The sequence below is a fragment of the Pygocentrus nattereri genome, chromosome 16, assembly GCF_015220715.1.
Source record: "Pygocentrus nattereri isolate fPygNat1 chromosome 16, fPygNat1.pri, whole genome shotgun sequence".
In the NCBI taxonomy this organism is placed as follows: domain Eukaryota; kingdom Metazoa; phylum Chordata; class Actinopteri; order Characiformes; family Serrasalmidae; genus Pygocentrus; species Pygocentrus nattereri.
In genome coordinates this window covers 23166786-23186242 of record NC_051226.1, presented here as the reverse complement: position 1 = coordinate 23186242, position 19457 = coordinate 23166786, and the positions used below count along the sequence as shown (strand labels likewise).

The 19457-nt window shown below is 38.2% G+C and overlaps 1 protein-coding gene across 1 annotated transcript in view; it reads left to right on the top strand.

Moving 5' to 3' along the window:
* The window catches only part of plrdgb (PITP-less RdgB-like protein), a 108641-nt gene that overhangs the window by 39444 nt on the left and 49740 nt on the right, over positions 1-19457 (top strand). Inside the window, exon 3 of the mRNA XM_017704396.2 lies at positions 9659-9763. Coding sequence (XP_017559885.1) covers positions 9659-9763 — 105 coding nt within the window. The remainder of the gene's footprint in view (positions 1-9658; positions 9764-19457) is intronic.

Sequence of the window (19457 nt, the reverse complement as noted above, 5' to 3'; positions counted from 1 at the left end):
CATGACTGGTTTGGCAGTGGGTCAGTAATGGTGTGGGGTGGCATTTCTTTGGAGGGCCGCACAGCCCTCCATGTGCTCGCCAGAGGTAGCCTGACTGCCATTAGGTACCGAGATGAGATCCTCAGACCCCTTGTGAGACCATATGCTGGTGTGGTTGGCCCTGGGTTCCTCCTAATGCAGGACAATGCTAGACCTCATGTGGCTGGAGTGTGTCAGCAGTTCCTGTAAGATGAAGGCATTGAAGCTATGGACTGGCCCGCCCGTTCCCCAGACCTGAATCTGATTGAGCACATCTGGGACATCATGTCTCGCTCCATCCACCAACGTCACGTTGCAGCACAGACTGTCTAGGAGTTGGCGGATGCTTTAGTCCAGGTCTGGAGGAGATCCCTCAGGAGACCATGCGCCACCTCATCAGGAGCATGCCCAGGCGTTGTAGGGAGGTCATACAGGCACGTGGAGGCCACACACAATACTGAGCCTCATTTTGACTTGTTTTAAGGACATTACATGAAAGTTGGATCAGCCTGTAGTGTGTTTTTCCACTTTAATTTTGTGTGTAACTCCAAATCCAGGCCTCCATTGGTTAATAAATTTGATTTCCATTGATGATTTTTGTGTGATTTTGTTGTCAGCACATTCAACTTTGTACAGAACAAAGTATTCAATGAGAATATTTCACTCATTCAGATCTAGGATGTGTTATTTGAGTGTTCCCTTTATTTTTTTTGAGCAGTGTATTTAGCCAGTCACAAGCCAGGTCTCAACACTTTAGGGAACACACATCATATCTTCACATTATTTACTTCACATTATTATTTTTTCATGTTTTTGAATTTAATAATCAGGACCGATTATTTAGAATCATTTTATAAATGTATGATTATACAATTTAATTTAAAGAACCATTTTATACAAGAAAAGTGATTGCAAGACAGTGAAGTGTTTTGAATTGCTATCATAATGCATGCAGTAGAGGGTGAAGTGGATATACTATAACTAAATACATTTTATTACATCAATTTGGCACATCATGTCAAAAGTAGTTTTATATATGCCAGTCTCCACTCTGTTTTCTATTAGTGACTCGCTACCTTATTGAATCGCCTGAAATAGTAACGTAACAGCATCATATTTTTCAGGTTCATCAAACATTTTTCTGTTGCGTGGCAGCCAGCAGGGTCATAATTGACCAATTCAGTTATTCATGAAGCACAAATTGGCTGATGGTGTTTTTCAAGTGCCAAGCACACTCAATGAAGCAGTGAAATGAATTTTGGACAAACGTAGTTATCATCACTCTTAGAGGATTAGGTTGTATAGACAACTAATATATAAGTCTGTATTTGCTGGGAAAACATGGATTTCTTTGATACATGTGATTTCATTTTGTTTTAATCCAGCTGGTTTTTGTCATGGTCCATTTTTTAATACTTATAGATTTCTCATTGTCTTTAGGACTATGGTAGATATATAATGGCATCATAGTAAGTATGTGCAAATTGGTCACCCCTAGCCAGAGGGTTTGTTGATTTGTGAACACAACATCTGCAGCAAGCTATTTGAAAAATGCAGCTTTCTGTATTTTCTATAAAAGTTAATGCACATTTACTTTATATTTGTTTATCTTGAAAAATAGAGAAAACTAAACTGGTAATTGTGTCTTGTGCAAAGGTTTAGAGACCCTTCCAGGTGTTAAGTCCTGGAATGCACATTCTCCAGCATTCTGATGGCAGTGCAGAAAGTCGACCCAAATCTTTAATGAGCCCATCTGTACAAGCCAGGCAAGCAGGGCTTTCCATTTGTCAGCAGCATCCCCTTATCATAATGGGCTCTCATGGGCGTTAGGCCCACACTTTTCACCCATTCATTACCCCACTATCTGTCATAAAGTGCTAAATATGGCACCCGCCGGCAAGACTTTAAATAAAAATGATATAACGTGCCAATTACTGGGCATGCAACCAATTAGCTTCCCAGTTTCATGCTTACTGAACAGAGTTTTCATCAAAGTGTGGAAGTCTTCGAGGCACATTGGTAAAGTAAAAATGATTTTTACCATCTAAACTCTAAACAAATATATTGCTCTTAACAAGACCCACGCTAACAGGTTTTTACCTTGTGGTTTTCCAGGATAGTTTTGTTTGTGGGACTAGAATGCTCGCTTTTGATTGTACATCATGGTTACCATTAAATTAAAGATAGCCATGAATTATTGAAGAAGTGAATCACATAGTAATGTTCTGGGATGGTTCCTATAATTTCCCTTACCTTTTAAAATCTCAGCCATTTTGATGTAATAGCATTTTGACAACGTGTTGTTTTGGTCCCCACAATTTTTTTATGTTTTTTAAGTTTATGTCTTCATAACCTTGAAATTGAATTCTTCAGAATGTTGTAGCAACATTATCTGATAACATTCTAGGAGTTTGTGACAATGTTATGGAATGGCTCCCAAAAAATTACCAAAGTAATATTCTGACTTTAAGGGTGTGTGTTCAGTTTGTTGAACTGGTGTAAGTCACCAAAAATTTTATTTAAATGTCTGAGACCTCCACATTTTTTTTCAATTCTTTATTTTGAGAGACAATCACATCTTGTAATGTTGGGGAGCGATGTTGAGGCGGATGCATGTGCGGAGACAAGCGAGATTTATTATGGGCAAATCCAGGGTCATGGTCAAAACAGTCCAGGTTCAAACAGCTGATACGGAGAGCAGGAGGGACAGACATGACAAAATTAACACAAAACCTCAAACAAGAACCAAACACCATGAGAATACAATACAGTACAGCCAACACATCAAAAACGATCAAACAAAGACCAGCGAATACAAAGGGCAAACACGGGGCTTATAAAACACAGGGATAACGAGGGACAGGCGGAAAACAGGTGGCGACAATCAGGGGCGGAGTCACAAAACAAGGGGCTGGACTAGGAAACCAAAACAAAACACGAACACATGGACAGGACCGGGAGGGGCCAGTCATGACACATCTCTACTTTTAACCACCTTCCAGGTCAATTTTGTCTCTGAATAATTATTTTTTAAAGCAAACAGTCAACTACAATGAAGAGAAAGAAAAAACAAAAAAACAGTCAACTATATACATTCTGTCAGGGAGCAATATACAAACAGTATCGTGAGTGGGGAAGTGTACACAGATATATAAACAAATGTCAGAGGTAGATACCTAAACATGAAATTATATAACAACTTTCAAAATGTATTTCAGTAAAACAGTAGTTCTTATTCATTGGGTACTTCCATGAAATGTGGTCATAATGGTTTTATATAAGTAACCCACTTTGACCAAGACTTAACAAGTTTATTCATTTATAAGCGGAGTGAGAAAGTCATTTTTTCCATCATATATATTTCATTCACTAGATCTATCCAGCTGTCTGTTATAGGAGGCTGGGAGTACACCAGCACCTTGTTAGATTTTTTTTACAAGCAGATATCAAAATCAAGAGACCTTCACATTTTAAGATCATTGAACAAAAAAATTACATATGAATAAAAAATAAACATATATTTTTACTATTCCAAAATGTTGTTGATCATCAGAGACAGTGGAGTGGCTTCTTTAGTTGCATTTTATTAACATGTAATAGAATCTTATAACCTACCTCTGTTAACAAGGTGTGGACCTTGTAGCTCCAGTACATAAAAAAATTGACTTTCAACTGAAATGTTGCTTTAAAATCATTGGCCTATTATTTCTTTTGCCACACATTTGTGTACTAATTCTCAAAGATATGATTAGATGTTTCCATGCTTGTCTTTCAGTTTTGAGAAGCCCTTAATGCGACAGAGAACAGTTCACTGAGTCACTGGCTACTGACTGAATCTTCCACAGACAAGCTGTGAGAAAAAAGCCATGACATGCCATCCTATGAAGTGTGTAATTTGCTTGTTTTTAATGAAAAGAAGGGACTCTCTGATGATGAGTCTGGAATGAAGCTGTATTTCTAATGTTATGGACATATTCTGTCAGCATGTTTTATATTGTTATATTAGTATGCTGCCTCTGTTTGTGTCTGCAGGGAGAATTATTTTTGGTTTGTTTTCTTCTCTTTTTCCCCCCTTTGATGTCACAGTCTCTCATTTCTGCAGCTTCTTTGTCCTTTTCCATCATTTGCCATTGTTGTCTGTCAATTTCTTTCTTTCAAATTACAAATATTCAGGCTGAGTGCTGCCAAAATGGTCCTGAGGTGCTTGTCACCTCCAATGTGACAGACCGTGCTTGACGTCTAGTGCGCAGTTCTCAGAATTTCTGAAACCAATAACTATCTGGAGAGCTGTTTTAGGGTAATTTTGTTGTAAACATTCGTATACCCGCATTCAGAAATCATGTATAAACCCTGTTTTCTATATTCTGTCTGTCCCTCTCTCTTCCTCTGTCCTATTGATCTGTCCGTTTTTTCAGTCAAAACACAGCAGATGCACACACACAGAACAATGCGCAATGTTACAGACTATTACAGTAACTTCAATCACCCTTGGCCTGGTGCTAACAGCACCCATCTGCAAGCAGTCAGATGGATGCTCCTGGAAGCTGCAGATCCTCCAGCAAAGCCAGAAGACTTGTAGGCCTTCAGAATGCCTGCACATGGACACCACATGTTTATAGGACTGAATTAGGGATGTGGATTCAAAAGAAACATGATATTTGAATATCTGTAAGAGTTTATAAACTGATACCCAGTTTACCACAGGCAAGAGCAAAGAAAGCAGAGACTGTTTTAGATAACAGTACTGGTGTTGCACAAATATATAGCAATACGGAGAAGTGCCTGTTTCATTATTGAGTTACATGATACTACCAGCACTAAGAGGGTGAAGGATAGTACAGGCTTCCTCCGAGACCTGTGAAGCCCACCACCGCATCTTTTCGTACTACTGATGCAATGTCATTGGACAGCTGAATGGGCTCGGAGGAAAACGCTAACTGCCAGATCTGTTACATCAAGTTACAGATGCCTGCACTGACTAGTGTTGCATTGGGTGATGGGCAGAGAGGGAGCCATCCTTCCCACCCAGACAGCAAAGCCAGTTGTGGCTATAGCATCACCAGGTATCGAACTGGCGAGCTCCCGATGATAGGGCCAACGCTTAGATGATTATGCCATTCGGGAGCCCCATGGATTAAATTGTTGACCATTTACATTGTAAAATGTGACATCATGGCAGGTGAAATTTCATAAATCTAATTAATATATATAATATTACTAATTGTGTGATTATTGTAAGAATACTATAAGATTGCTAAATACTGAGGCTTATTATTCAATAACTTCAGGGCCTAACTGGCTGAGCTAGTTTTAGGTTATAGAAGTGTGAAATAAAACTTTGGGTCCACCAGCAGGCCCTGGCCATTTAAAGGGTTAACTTATTTCTAAAGACTTTTAGTAAAGTGATTTTGCATTCAAATTGCTGAACATCACAAACAGTAATCAACAACAATCACTGCAATTGCAGAGAGCTATTTTTCTCAATAACATGTGAATATTTTAGAAAAGGTTATTTTAAATCAACATTACAGTATATCTAATTTGTATTTTCATGGAACTCCTGGCTTGTGGTGACCCAAGGGATCTTTGTACCTTTTCATAGTGCAAGGACCCCCTCTAGTATAGCCACATTGCAGTATAGAAAACTTGTAATACTATGAATTCTTCCCACGAATGCCTGTACATTTTGTCCTATTTACTCCATGACATTGTTGAAATGCACAGGAGTATAGGCTCACTTGAAGTATGCATGTCGCAATATTTGTATTTCTGTTACTTTATGACCCCATAATTTAGAGGACCCAGTGTCATTCGTGGGAAGAATGTACACAAGACAAAACGGATTAGTTTTAGAACATTTCTGTTTACCACATGGTACGAAGGGAAAATGCCATTCATTTTTTCCATAGACAAAACCTGGAGTTCCTTATTTGGCGATAGTTGCTGACTACAAAATGAGCTCCAGCCTTGGTGCTTTTCATTTCAGTTTCTCACTCTTGTAAATACATAGTTTACATATTAGCATCATACTTACTGAATAATATATATTACTGAACAGTAAGTCTTAGGGTGAATAACTTAATAATAAATGTGCAATTTAAGGGTTTTTAAGTACCATGTTTTTATTGGATTGCAAACTCTGCTATTCTAATCTGCTCAAAGCTTCATTTTTTACCCATCGTCTCTAAGACATTGTCCCTTTCACTTTCACCAGAGCCTGGAGAGCAAATCTGAAGGAAGTTCATGGGGAATAGTGTGGCGGGACGTTATTTTTGTGTGAAATGACCCCACAGCCTCTGGCTAGTGTTTAATGAGCAAATTGAAAGATAATAGAATGGGTATCTGGAAGTCCATTTGACATAACAGATTTCCTTCTCTCAGACACGCCTAGTTAGTTCACAGCTGGAGGTGAAGTCCAGAGCTGGCAAAGAGACATTTATCTTCATTAGTTCTTTCTGTTCCTTCTCTCTGCTTTCTTCTTTCTTTCCCTGTTGTGTCCTAGAGAGCTATTTTTGGCCTTGCCCTGCAACTGCAGTTCTTTTTGCCTCTCCTTGGTTTACTTTTCTCAACTTCCAGCCGTGTTTGTCTGAAATTTTTCCCCAGAGCACTGGGCTCTCACTTACTCTACTTCACTCTTAAGGGTCATTCAGAAGACATGGCCTAGAAATGGGCACACAAAACAAGCCCACGATGCCCATAAGGATTTTGCTGAGGATTCTTTGAATGTTTTACAGATTTATCCTGCTTGTTACATCTAGCCGGTAACAGTGTGTTTGTTTTTGTATGTTTCCAGGATAAAAATGTCCTGACTATGTAAGAAAACCAGAGAAACACAGTGCTAGTCTACAGTTTCAGACAAAAACTGGTCATGTCTTTGTAAAGTGCTTTATGCAACATCTACATGTTTCAACAATTTAATTAAGGTTAATCATGTAAAAGTCGTCACTTTTCCTGCCATAATTTTGAACAAGACACAGCCAGTTATGATTAAATGACTAGAAAGATGCAAGTGCATTTTTATTCATCAAGGTAGAAACACTGTAACTATACCCTCAAAGGTACAATTATGGGTTTAAAGTTTAATTGTGTAAAATTGCAATCAGCAATTAAGGTTTTTCCTAGCGAAAATGTACATATGTGTATCTTTTCATGACCTAATATTTAAAAATGCAAAAGTAAAATCAAAAGCTTGTAGACAAGACAGGGCAGGTGGGGTCAATACAGTTAAAAACATAAAACTGCAATGGAATATGGTGCCATTATGTTACCTAACTAAAGGTACTGAAGATGTACTTTGAGAGTACCTCCCCAGTGAGAAGCAGTGCGCCACATCAGTGACAGTTCAGTATTTTTATTTCTGAGAGTGTATTTAGGTGAGTTTAAGGCTCTCTCTTCTTGATCATGGGGGACTTTATCCATTTCATATTAGTTTGTTTAGATGCTTGGATAGATTAATCATTGAGTTTAAAGTGGTGGAAGGTTTTTCGTTCACACTGCACTCGTCATGCTCATAGTCAAAGGCGCTGTCCAGGCTGGCACACTAATTCAAATTGTGTACAAAGACAGATGTGCATGATTTAGATGTTGGAAATTTAGGTTTTAAAGTTGGGCTGTCAAATGATTAAAATAATGAATCTCAATTAATTACATGTATCATATTTGCTTAAGCAGCTCATTTGTTTAAGCATGTATCATGAGTTGACCATTAGCAAATGACTTTTTTTTATTTAAAAAGCATGGTCGCTAAACAAATAGACAAAATGAGCTTTATCAGGATGTACTTATTAAATGAAGTAATTCAATTTGAACTTGAACATAAGGTCCCCTGAACGTAAGGTGAATGAGAAAATAAGGTGAATGCATGGCTGACATGTCGTGAATTTGTTTATCCCTGAAGTGTGTCAAGTGCGAAGCATTGCTTTATTCTGAAGTATCTATTTTGTTAATAAAATTTCATTAATAAAATAAAATACCAGCTTACTGGTGATTGTCGCCTCTTGCTCTCATACTGCTGTGTTAGGTCTTGTTTCGAGGAGCTGGAGTTTTCTTACTTTACTTCTGCTTTTGTTAGTTTAAGGGTTGTTGAGGTATTCACAGTGTAGCACTATTCAGTGTAGCCTCCTCTGATGCTGATATTGCTGCTATTGGCACTTGTAAGTGGACTTGACATTCTTGGGTGATAAACAAATTTATGACATGGCAGTAGATAGAGATAGCTTTTATCAAGAACATCTGTGGAAGCCGCCATGTAAAAGCTGTCTTTGAGGGAGACGTCTACACAGTGGCAGAGTCATAGCAACAACATGTGAATAACTGAGCTTTAGGCTGGAAGTACGGATTGCCTGAAAGGTTCAACTGTGAAATTGTGCCATTCACAGCGGCAGTAAAAGAATTGTGCCCTGAATAATTTAATGCTGACACCACTATTTTAATCGCTTTTCACAGAAAAGCATTTTTAGCCTGCTTTGGAGGTCCCTCAATTCAGCTTTGAATTTTAAATTGTAATATTATATTAACTGAAGCAATTTTATTAATAAAAAAATCTGATGTCAATTTCAATTCTGCTGGTGGAATTGCAACAAAGAGGCCAGCAGAAAGAGGTCAATGCATTGCACATAATCAGTATTGTTCTATTATTGTTCTGTTGGCACACATGTCATTATTATTAAGTCAGTAACTGTAAGCTGATTACAAGAATATTTTAAAATGTAGTGCATTACACTGCTTCAGTACAAAGTTACATCACTGTAAGGCTAGACTGTGAAACATAGATATGATGCAAGATTTTAGATTGGACATGGTACAAGACTACCCTTGCACTTAAATGAACTTAAATCTTCTTCTTCTTCTTTCGGCTGCTCCCTTTAGGAGCATCTGCCTCCATCTTGCCTTATCCATTGCCTCCTCTACTTTTACACCAACCATCTCCATGTCCACCTTCACTACATCCATAAACCTTCTCTGAGGTCTACCTCTTCTCCTTCTACCCGGCAGCTCCATCTCCAACATTCTTTGCCCAATATATCCACTATTCCTCCTCAACACATGTCCAAACCATCTCAACCTGGCCTCTCTGGCTTTATCTCCAAACTGCTCCACCTTCACCGTCCCTCTGATCTGCTCATTTCTAATCTTGTCCATCCTTGTCACTCCCAACGAAAATCTCAGCATCTTCATCTCCGCCACCTCCAGCTCAGCCTCCTGTCTTTTAGAAAGAGCCACAGTCTCCAAACCATACATCATAGCAGGACGCACTACTGTCTTGTAAACCTTCCCTTTCACTCTTGCTGCTGACACTCGTCTCCACCCACTCCATCCTGCCTGCACCCTCTTCCTCACGTTTTCTACACCGTCCATTACTCTGGATGGTTGACCCAAGATATTTGAAGTCATCCACCTTTACGACCTCTACTCCTTGCATCTGGTTGACTCATTTAAGAAGTCATTAGGGATTTAATTATCAGCATTACCTAATAATAGCAAACATAAACACGTTAGGGCAACAGCAGTGAGCCAAGGAAATTGTTCTGTAATAACCACTGGAGTAAACTAAGTTAATTGTTTCTTGCAGTGTGTGTGCAGACCTGTTTTAAGTAGTGCTTTAGAGGGGATTTGAGTGTGTTTGTGTTTCGGTTGGCAGATGTGATGGAGGGGAAGACAGCCATACTGCTGGGGATGAGTCAGTGGAACTCCAATGATCTGGTGGAGCAGATTGAGACGCTGGGACACTTAGAGCGCTCACGAGGTATGAGCCATACCTTTCAGTACACTCATACAAATGATTTATGTCTGCTCTGGTCTTTGAAAATGTACTGCGTTTATATGAACAGTATCAAACTACTAATAGCCTGTCATCAAAAAATGAAACATAAAACTATGAATAGCGAAAGTACAGTACCAGTCAAAAGTTGGGACAAGCCTGATTAAATGTGTTTTTCATAACGTCAGACATTTTCATAATCACACTTATGCTTAGTTCTTTAAAATCTGAGGGCTTGAAATGGGCCTACACTTTAATTCAGTTCTTGTCAAAACTTGTAAATACTAACATACAATACTGTGCAAAAGTCAGAGATTACCCATTTATTTAATCTCTGAAAGTTATTAATTTTTCAGCAGCAGGAAATCTACAGGGATGTTTTTGTCACACCTCTAAAGTTCAGTTTCAGACGTTCTTGACAGCTACACATCCTTTTAGACTCAAATATGAGTGGAGCTTGATTTTCTCCTCGCTCTCGAAAAGCTAACCCTAACCCTATTATTCGCTGATTGAAAAATAGAATTATTGTCATCAGTGTAATATTGAAGTTATGGCTGATAATTACAGCCAGCGCTTTGGCATACGTAGCCACTAGTGAATGAATGCCTCAAAGAGTGTTTCACAAATGAGTCATTCAGTGAAATGCATTGCTTAGTGAATAAAACTACTGTACCACACGCATTTCAACAGGAATACCACAATCTCTTTTCATGGTCTCTTTACAGTATCTGTAACGTTTGCTATTGCTGTGTTTCTTTAACCCATTTTATAGCTACTGTTCTTCATATATGGTTAACATAATGGTTCATATGATAAAAATAAGGCTTTCTGTGAGAACTTTTATATCTGGCTCTGTAAGTCACAGACTCATTTCGTTTTATTCTGCCAGGAACAGAGGCACAACTTATTTTCTGCTATGCAACTAAATGGAGTTAGGGAGAGAGGAGGGAGATCACACGATGACTAATTCACCCTATGTGTGATAATCACTGTATTGCTTTGCTGACTCTCTTAAAGTCTTATTAGTTCCATGGGATGCACTGCAGCTCAGTCTATCAGAGCAGCATAGCCTAAAAACTTTTACACACACATTTAACCTCGCTGTTGCCTCTGTGTTGATTTAAGGCTTGAGTAATACGATGTGGCACCTTATTTCAAATGAAGAGAAATAACCTAGGGTCGTGAAATTCATCTTATAATTTCATGCATTAGCTATCAGGCTGGCAAACAGGCCATTAACAGAGCTTCACTGAGCAGAGGATGATTGCCCTGCCTGGACCAAAGCAGTGGGTAAATGCTGGGAATAAGATTGAATTGCTTTTAAGGGTGCCCATGCAGAGTTCTAGTTTACATTAGGGGGTCTTACGCTAGTCCAGCAAGAATTGTAAGGTTTTATGGGGCTAGTAGGGGTGTAGCAATGCAAATGAAGGTGTCTGTTCAACTACATTAAGATTATAAGAGACCCACAATGGGGAAATTTCACCTCCGCATTTCACCCTTCCGTGAAGTGAAACACCACATACACTGTAGTGAGCACACACACACTAGGGGGCAGTGAGTACACTTGCCCAGAGTGGTGGGCAGCCCAATCCGTAGTGCGTTAACCATTACGCCACGTAACCGTATCATAGGTTTTGGAGTGCTAGAACTGCTTATAATCAATTATAATAAAAAAAAGAAGTAATACACAAAAGGCAGTGTCTAATTCTGCCACAGTTAATGGGTGTTGAAGGACACAAAGCAGAGTGTAATAATCACAATATTGTGACACATATCATTCAGCCAAAAAGTGTTCTGTTAGCAGTTAGTTCAGACCACACATGATGTACTTCTCTTTTTACATCTAGATGGTTGCTAAGTAACAGCAATGATCACTTTACTAAGCTGCAGGAACTACCTTTGGTGGAAGAAAATGGCAATATTAAAACAAATATTTGAAACAATGTACAGGACTTGTCTTCCTTGTATAAATAGTAAAAGAGCACTCATGTGAGGTTTAAGAACACACTCATGTTCTTTTGGCTTTAATGGGCCCAAATAATGAAAACATTTTCTTTTCTTTTTAAATAAGCACTTAAATATATTATGGAAACACTGTTAAAGTTTCAAAATGTATTGTTAACTCTCTAGTCCATAAAATACTTATATTGGAGCCTAAGCAGCAACAATGAATGAATGAATGAATGAATGAATTGCTTTTGTAATTTCACAAAAAACCAAAGTATTAACTTATATCCAGCTATTCAGCCTACAGTAGTTTTGTTCTGCTTGTTGTGCCACAGACGTGCTTCAGAATGACCTGCTTTTGGAATGAAACACAATACAGGGCAGCCAGTTAGAACAGAAGTCATTTACATATGTCAGTCCCAAAGGCAAAGTACTAAAAACAGCCTGTTTGCAATACTGTATAAATTGTTCTTCATGGTATATGTTTGTGTTCTATGTATTTTTAGTAATAATTCAGAATCTTAACAAAGTAGCCTAATCACACTAATCCTGCTGAAATTTGAGATTTGATGATGAACTGAATTATTTCTTAAAGAACTGAATGAAGGTCAGAGATTTAATGGCTGAGAAAGTAGCAGTGGTGTTTTGTATTTTGGCTCCAGTGGGAAAAGCTTTTCTGTCTTAAAGCTCTCTCAGTGTTTGAGTTTGGTATTTGTGCTGGGATTTACTGAGAGCTTAGAGCTCAGAAACGCAATATGTGGACGTAGTATTTCAGAATATCAAGCCAGGAAGGTCACTGCAGAGAGATAAAGGAAGGAAAGAGAGAGCGAGAGAGAGAGAGGGAGAGAACTGGAGAAAGAGAGAGAGCGAGAGGGAGGGAGAGAAGTGGAGAAAGAGAGAGAGGTGGAAGGAGGATTATCTCCCTCAATTATTTGGCCGTGTTTGGCAGTTAATATGAAATAAATTGCAAACTTTTCAGTTGGTAGTGAGGAATCATCTCACAATGTAGAATCTTTAAGCTGTACAACAATGGAGAAAATATATATATAGGTGTGTGTGTGTGTGTGTATACATACATATACACACACATCTACATATGTATAGAGATGTGTGAGTATATCATGTTGAGGCTGGGAATTTTTTTTTTTTGGAGACATTAATGACCAATTTGAGTTTGATGCCAACAACATGTTTCAAAATAGTTGGGACAGGGGCATGTTTACCACTGTGTTGCATCACCTCTTCTTTTAAAACACTCTGTAAGCATTTGGGAACTGAGTAGAGCAACTGCTGTATTTTTGAAAAGGAAATGTTTTTTTGTGTTCTTGCTTCATATAGGATTTCACCTGCTCAGCGGTTCAGGGTCTCCTTTGTTTTATTTTTGGTTTCATAATACATCAAATGTTGTCAGTGGTGGCAAGTCTGGACTGCAGGCAGGCCAGTTTGTGGACCTGTTTTCTATAGAGCCATGCTGTTGTAATACATGCAGGAGAATTTTGTAGAGGTTTGTCATTGTGTTGCTAAAATACGCAAGGCCTTTCCTGAAAAAACTAAACAAAAAGAGTTTTAACTTGCAGTTGTGGATGCAATAATGAACTGTGTTCACAGACAGTGCTTTTCGAAAGTGCTCCTGAGCTCATGTGGTGTGTCCACTAGAGAATCAAGTCATGGTTTTAATGCAGTGCTGCCTGCGGGCCCGAATAGCATGGCCAGCCAAAATGGATTTTTGACCTTTTTCCCTAAACACAGAGATTTCTCCAGATTCTCTGAATCTTGTAATGTTATAATGTACTGTAGACGATGAAAAGCAAGTTCTTTGTGCCATCTTTCACAGAGTGAACATCATCTTTACTCCTGAAAGACTCAGCCTCTCTGGGCTGCTCTTTTTGTACCCATTTATGTTACTGACCTGTTGCCAATGAACCCTTTTTTTACACGTGATTGTATTCTGTTTTTATTTATATTGTACACAGCGTCCCAGCTTTTAGGAAACAGGGTTGCACTGTCCATCCATTATTATTATTATTAGTGTTAGTACTAGTCATTTATTGTTTATTTCGATGCTGAATCGAGATGAATAGTAATGATAATGATGGTGAGGATACATTATTTATACTTTATCTTATAAAACTTCAAAACTTTATATTTTGTTTTATTTATTTATTTTACTTTATTTATACTGTCATACATTTATAAAGAAGCTCAAATCAGAAGGAAAGTAAATGAAGTAAAACTAACATGCCAGTAAATAAAAGGAGAATAATAAAACCTAGTTAAATGCTAAGTGAACACTCACATTTTATTTATTTATTAATTTAATCAGTCAATCAATCAATCATGGTGAAGTATTGTTGGTAATGTGCTACAGATCTTTGGTGCATAAAATTCTGGATAATCTTAGGACATAATCTGGCACTTAGTTTAGCAGACATTCAGGAATGTATGAAGATGCTTTATTGCCATTAATAGATTTATCCATCCATCCATTTTCTAAGCCGCTTCTCCGTCAGGGTCGCGGGGGGGGTGCTGGAGCCTATCCCAGCAGTCTTCGAGCAGAAGGCAGGATACACCCTGGACAGGTCGCCAGTCCATCGCAGGGCAGACAGACAGACACAGACAGTCACTCACACACACACACACACACACACACCCAGGGGCAATGTAACAGGTCCAATTGGCCTGACTGCATGTCTTTGGACTGTGGGAGGAAACCGGAGAACCCAGAAGAAACCCACGCAGACACGGGGAGAACATGCAAACTCCACACAGAGAGGACCCTGGTCGCCCGGCCGGGGAATCGAACCCAGGCCCTCCTCGCTGTGAGGCAACAGTGCTACCCACCACGCCACCGTGCCGCCCTTAATAGATTTAAAATAAGGAAACAGGCAGCCAGTGTGGTGATAATGAAATTACTGTGATGTGATCTTGTGGTTTGACATGTTAATATTCTTGTGGCTGCATTTTGCACAAGTTGGAAGTCCTGTGATCGGAGCATTACAATAGTCAAGGTGAGAGAACTGAGGAAATAAGACTTTTAACAATATTTTAACTGTTTAACAATATTTAAAAGCAATGTGGTAAATAATGCATATAAATAAATGTGTCCATCAGACTGTGTTCCTGTGAGAAACCAGTAGGAAAATTCAAAGTATGCATATAATTATGCAAATTGCCAACTAATCACTGCTGATACACCGAGAAGACAAATTTGAATCACTACTTTTTCTTGAATTGAGTAATTGAGGGTAATTGATGAATTGTGGCAGCTCTAATTGTGATGACGGAAAAAAGAAACAGTTGTTTGTCTGAGCTGGAAGCTCCTCTGGCGGCTCTGGACCCTCTGTTTGTCTTTTCTGTTTCAAATGGGCTTTGAATTTGAAACACAGCTGAGCACCACTGGCTTAAGAGAATGCTGCTGCAATCTTCCTTTGATGAATGAGTATCTGAATTGTATTGGAACTGTGATGAGGGGAAAGGAGAGAGAGAAGGAAAAACAAAGAGATGTCCATCAAAATGTTTGCCTAGAGAGGAGGAAGACGAAAAACAAACATTTACATTTACATTTGAGAGGAGACATGATTAGTATTTCCTGGATCAAGGGATTGATTATTTTCAAGCTATTTATGGTTCCTTCATGTTGCCATAATCATAAATCCAACTGTAAACAGGCAGAATATTAACATTATGCATCCTCTCACACACAACACCAACACAACACTCTGCTCTGGATGAACGCTTAGAGTGTGGAAATATATCACTGCATGTTTGAGTTATCTACTTTGATTCTTTGAATTCTTTAGTTTATATCTGTGGACGTTGTGCTGCTCAGTAAAATGTGTGCAAATGTATATGGAAATTCTGTAGTAAGATACTGTATTGCATTAGATTGCTTCAGATACAGGTGAGGCTTCTTGTTCAAGAAGTCTGAAAATGTCAGATTTCTTGTTCGCAGAGCATTTCAGGAAAATGGCTAGTAGTTTGTGTCTCTGAGCGTTGTAGTGTGAGGGGGCGGAGCTTTCCAGCATTTCTTGTATTTTTGTTTGTTTCTGTTAAATAGCTTTTACTTTCTTATCGTCGGTTTGTGTCACAGATGTTCTTTTTTATTATTAGAAAAATATACTTCAATGCATTTCACATGCTTTATTACAATTGTATTCAAAAATTCACCACTGGTCATATTAAATGTTTAGTTGTTTACTTTCTAAGTCTCCTCTATAGAGAATACCCTTAACCCCTCAAAATCCCCATATTACATAACTACATGAAATACAATCTGGCTGAGTTATTATTAGTTTATAGAAGTGTCTCGTAAAACTTTGGACGTGCTGGTGGGTCGTGACCACTGTCCTTCCTGCAGATTTCAGAGCACAATTATTTAACATATTGGAAGACAAGTTGGTATAAAATAAAAAATGTCCATGGCAGAAACAGAAAAAATAGGCATAAAAAAACAAGAACAAGAGTAAAGCAAACAAGAAAAGAAACAGAACTAAGAGGCAGAACTAAAACAACATAACAAAGCTTAACAAAAACATAACAGCTTAAGTATGACCAATCCAGAACAAACATACATGCACGTTCACATTCAGTGCTAAGCAAAGACAAGACTGAAACAAGGGTCACAGTCACAGGGGCGGAGCAAAGAGCAAGAAACAAGTTAAAGGTGCGACCAAGGGCGGAGCTGGAAACCAAAACAAAAACACATGAAAGATATAAACAAAACACACGACACAGGAATACAGCAAAACAAACAAAGACAAGGACAAGGCACAACAGGACATTATAGTGTCAACTTTTGCATGGGCCATATTTAGTTTTGTTATATTTGTGTTATTATTATTATTAGAATTATTGTTTTATTTATGTCTTAAATTCAGCAAATAAACAGTAATTGTGTAAAGTATAAAGGATGTACAAACTTTTTTCACTTACAAAAGCAAGAAAACATGTAATTTATCTATAGGTGAGTGAACTTTTCTGCGCAACTGTATGCCAACAAGGACGATGTTTTGAGTTTAATCTTATTATATTATCTTATTCAGTAGCAACTGTAATTTTTTGCAGCACTTCCGAAGTTGCACATATTTCTCATATTTGCAGCCTGTTTGTGAAATGAAGCTCAGGTTTTCATTTTGATGAAAGTGTTTTCTGAATTCGCTACTCATTTATGAGTTTGCCACACAGTTTTCATTCCACTGTGCTTCGGGTTGTGTCGGCCTGAAATCCGTGGAAATACTCCAAAAGATAGCTTTACGAAACTGTGTTGTTGTGCTTGTGTTTGCGTTTGTGCTCTTTAACACGAAACCAATATGTATCTTTGCAGATCAATATGTTGTAAATTAACATTGATTTTAGCTGGGGGTAATGAGTAATGTCCTCGTTGGATGTGAGCATCCACACTATTGGAAGTTCTATCTGCTCAGACAGTAAAACTAGCACCATTCCAGCATTAACCTCCACAGACATCTGTGGTAATGAGTACTCTGACCTCGTAAGGTGAGCCTGTCTATTTCCTACATGCTTATAAAACAACACGAAGGGTAAAAGCCATCAACATTCAGTAATTATGTTGTTTGTGTGGCTAATGTGTTTGGTGTAAGTGGTTGTCTTTTAACCATGCCTCTGAGGTTTTTGCAGTAAAAGGCCCCACAGGGCGACTCATAGAAGGTTTTTACGATGGTTGATGGCTGAGCAAAGACTGCGGTAAACATACCAGTATCTTATTTGAGTGTGACTTTTCACATAATTAGTCATCAAACACATTTGCAGCAATTATCAGCACTGAAAGTGAACTGTTTTGCCCAGTGAGATGTTTATGATCCGCTCTGAATTCGGTAACAGCCTGTGATTGATGTGTGCTGCGTAATTGCCGTTTTGTCGTGCTACGTGGGCACTGAGCACCATATCAAACATTTATAAGATGAACAAAGAAAAATAGAAACAAGACAAACTGTTGTTGCCCCATGGATACAGCCTGCAATTTGAGTAATAGCTTGTGTGGAGAAGGCTAATGGCAGAACAGTAATTTGAGGGAGGATGTTTATGTAAAAAAATTGCTACTTCAATTTCTCCTTCTCTGTCTCACCCCTACCCTCTCTCTCTTTCTTTCTCCATCACACAAACACATACAGTGCGTGTTAAAATTCAGTGGCCGTAAGGGCGCACGCTTTAGCAGCCTACTTGTAATCCTGGATAAGTCTCGTATTGATTGGCAGAGAAAAAATGTTTAATAGCACTTGTCTTAAAGGGCTTCAAGGGTCTGGTTAATGTAAAACTAAAACTTTTTTAAAATAATAGAGTTTGACTGTTTTATCAAAGTACAGTCAGTTCCAATTGTGCTGTCGGTTCCGTATGTACAGTTGGTTCCATATGTCAGTACAGTCCATATATGGAATCTGAGCTGCAATGAACAGTAAGTCTCCCAAACAAACTGTTCAATACCATTCATCTCAGGGGGTATGGCCAAAAATATATCAACAGCTAATTAATATTACTGATGATTTCACTACATAACACTGTGACACCTATACAGGTAGCTAAATGTATATGCTACACCGTTTAAGATGGAACGCAAAATTGAATAAGAAACCATTATCAAATTTGTCAAGTTGTTTGTATCATACATGTGATCCATAAACTGAATTTGGAAAATATTACAGCCATTAATGTTTCAGTATCAGCTGGTTTATGGCTTTTTTGTGGTAAGCCGCAGCTTACCCAGTCAGGTGGTTTCTCAGATAGTACGAGAGAAAGGGTAGCATGGTGTCCATGGTGCTTCAGAAACAAAGTGGGCCATTTCAGATATTACAGACAAAGCAGCAGGAGGAGAATGAGGGTCTGCTGTGTTTTTATTTACCTTTAAAAAATCACAGCTTTGATTCCAGATGTCACCTCGATTAACCCAGCCATCACAGTGGTTTGTTCAAATCCAACACAGGCACACCTGATTAAACATAATGAAGTATTTATCAGGTAAGCCAGAAATTGATGATAACAACTAATATGACATCTAATTTGTGGTCTTCACTTACTGTTAACAAGAATGTGTGTTTTATAGCTTATTATTTAACATTCAAATAACTTGACATTTTAAAGTGGACAGGTAATTGACTTTTATGCTGAAACCTCCTTTTTTACACTGTGGTTAAATAAACACATTCACATACGTAAAATTACATTAAATTTGTATGTGTAAAACACTTTCTGCCCAGATAACTGGCTTTTTAAATATCATTTACTCAAGTGCCTAAAACTTTTGCACGGTACTGTATATCTAGCTATACAGCCTACAGCAGTTTAGCTTCACCCATTCATATTGTTACAGGAGTATTTCAGCTTGGACTCCTTTTTGTAAGAGGCACAATACAGGGCAGCCAATCAGAACAGAGTCCATTTTAAAGGTACATTAACAACAACCTGTTTAATTCAAAGAGATAAAGAGAGGTTGGAAAATAGTCATGCAAAGATGAATTATGACTATTTTTGAGCATAAAACCAAACACATCATAAGTGGACCTCAAAAATATATTATGCAAAGTTTTATATTGCTGGTTATAACAGTGTAGTTGTGATATCAGTTATAAAGTAATATTAAAGCAACCTGAGCACAAGTGCAAAGCGACAACAACTGCTGCATTAATTTTTCATTAACTGATAAGGCAGCTTTGGACTTTGCAATTAGCAGATTATGACAGGCTACAATTAATCTAATCTATATAATAAAACACCTGCT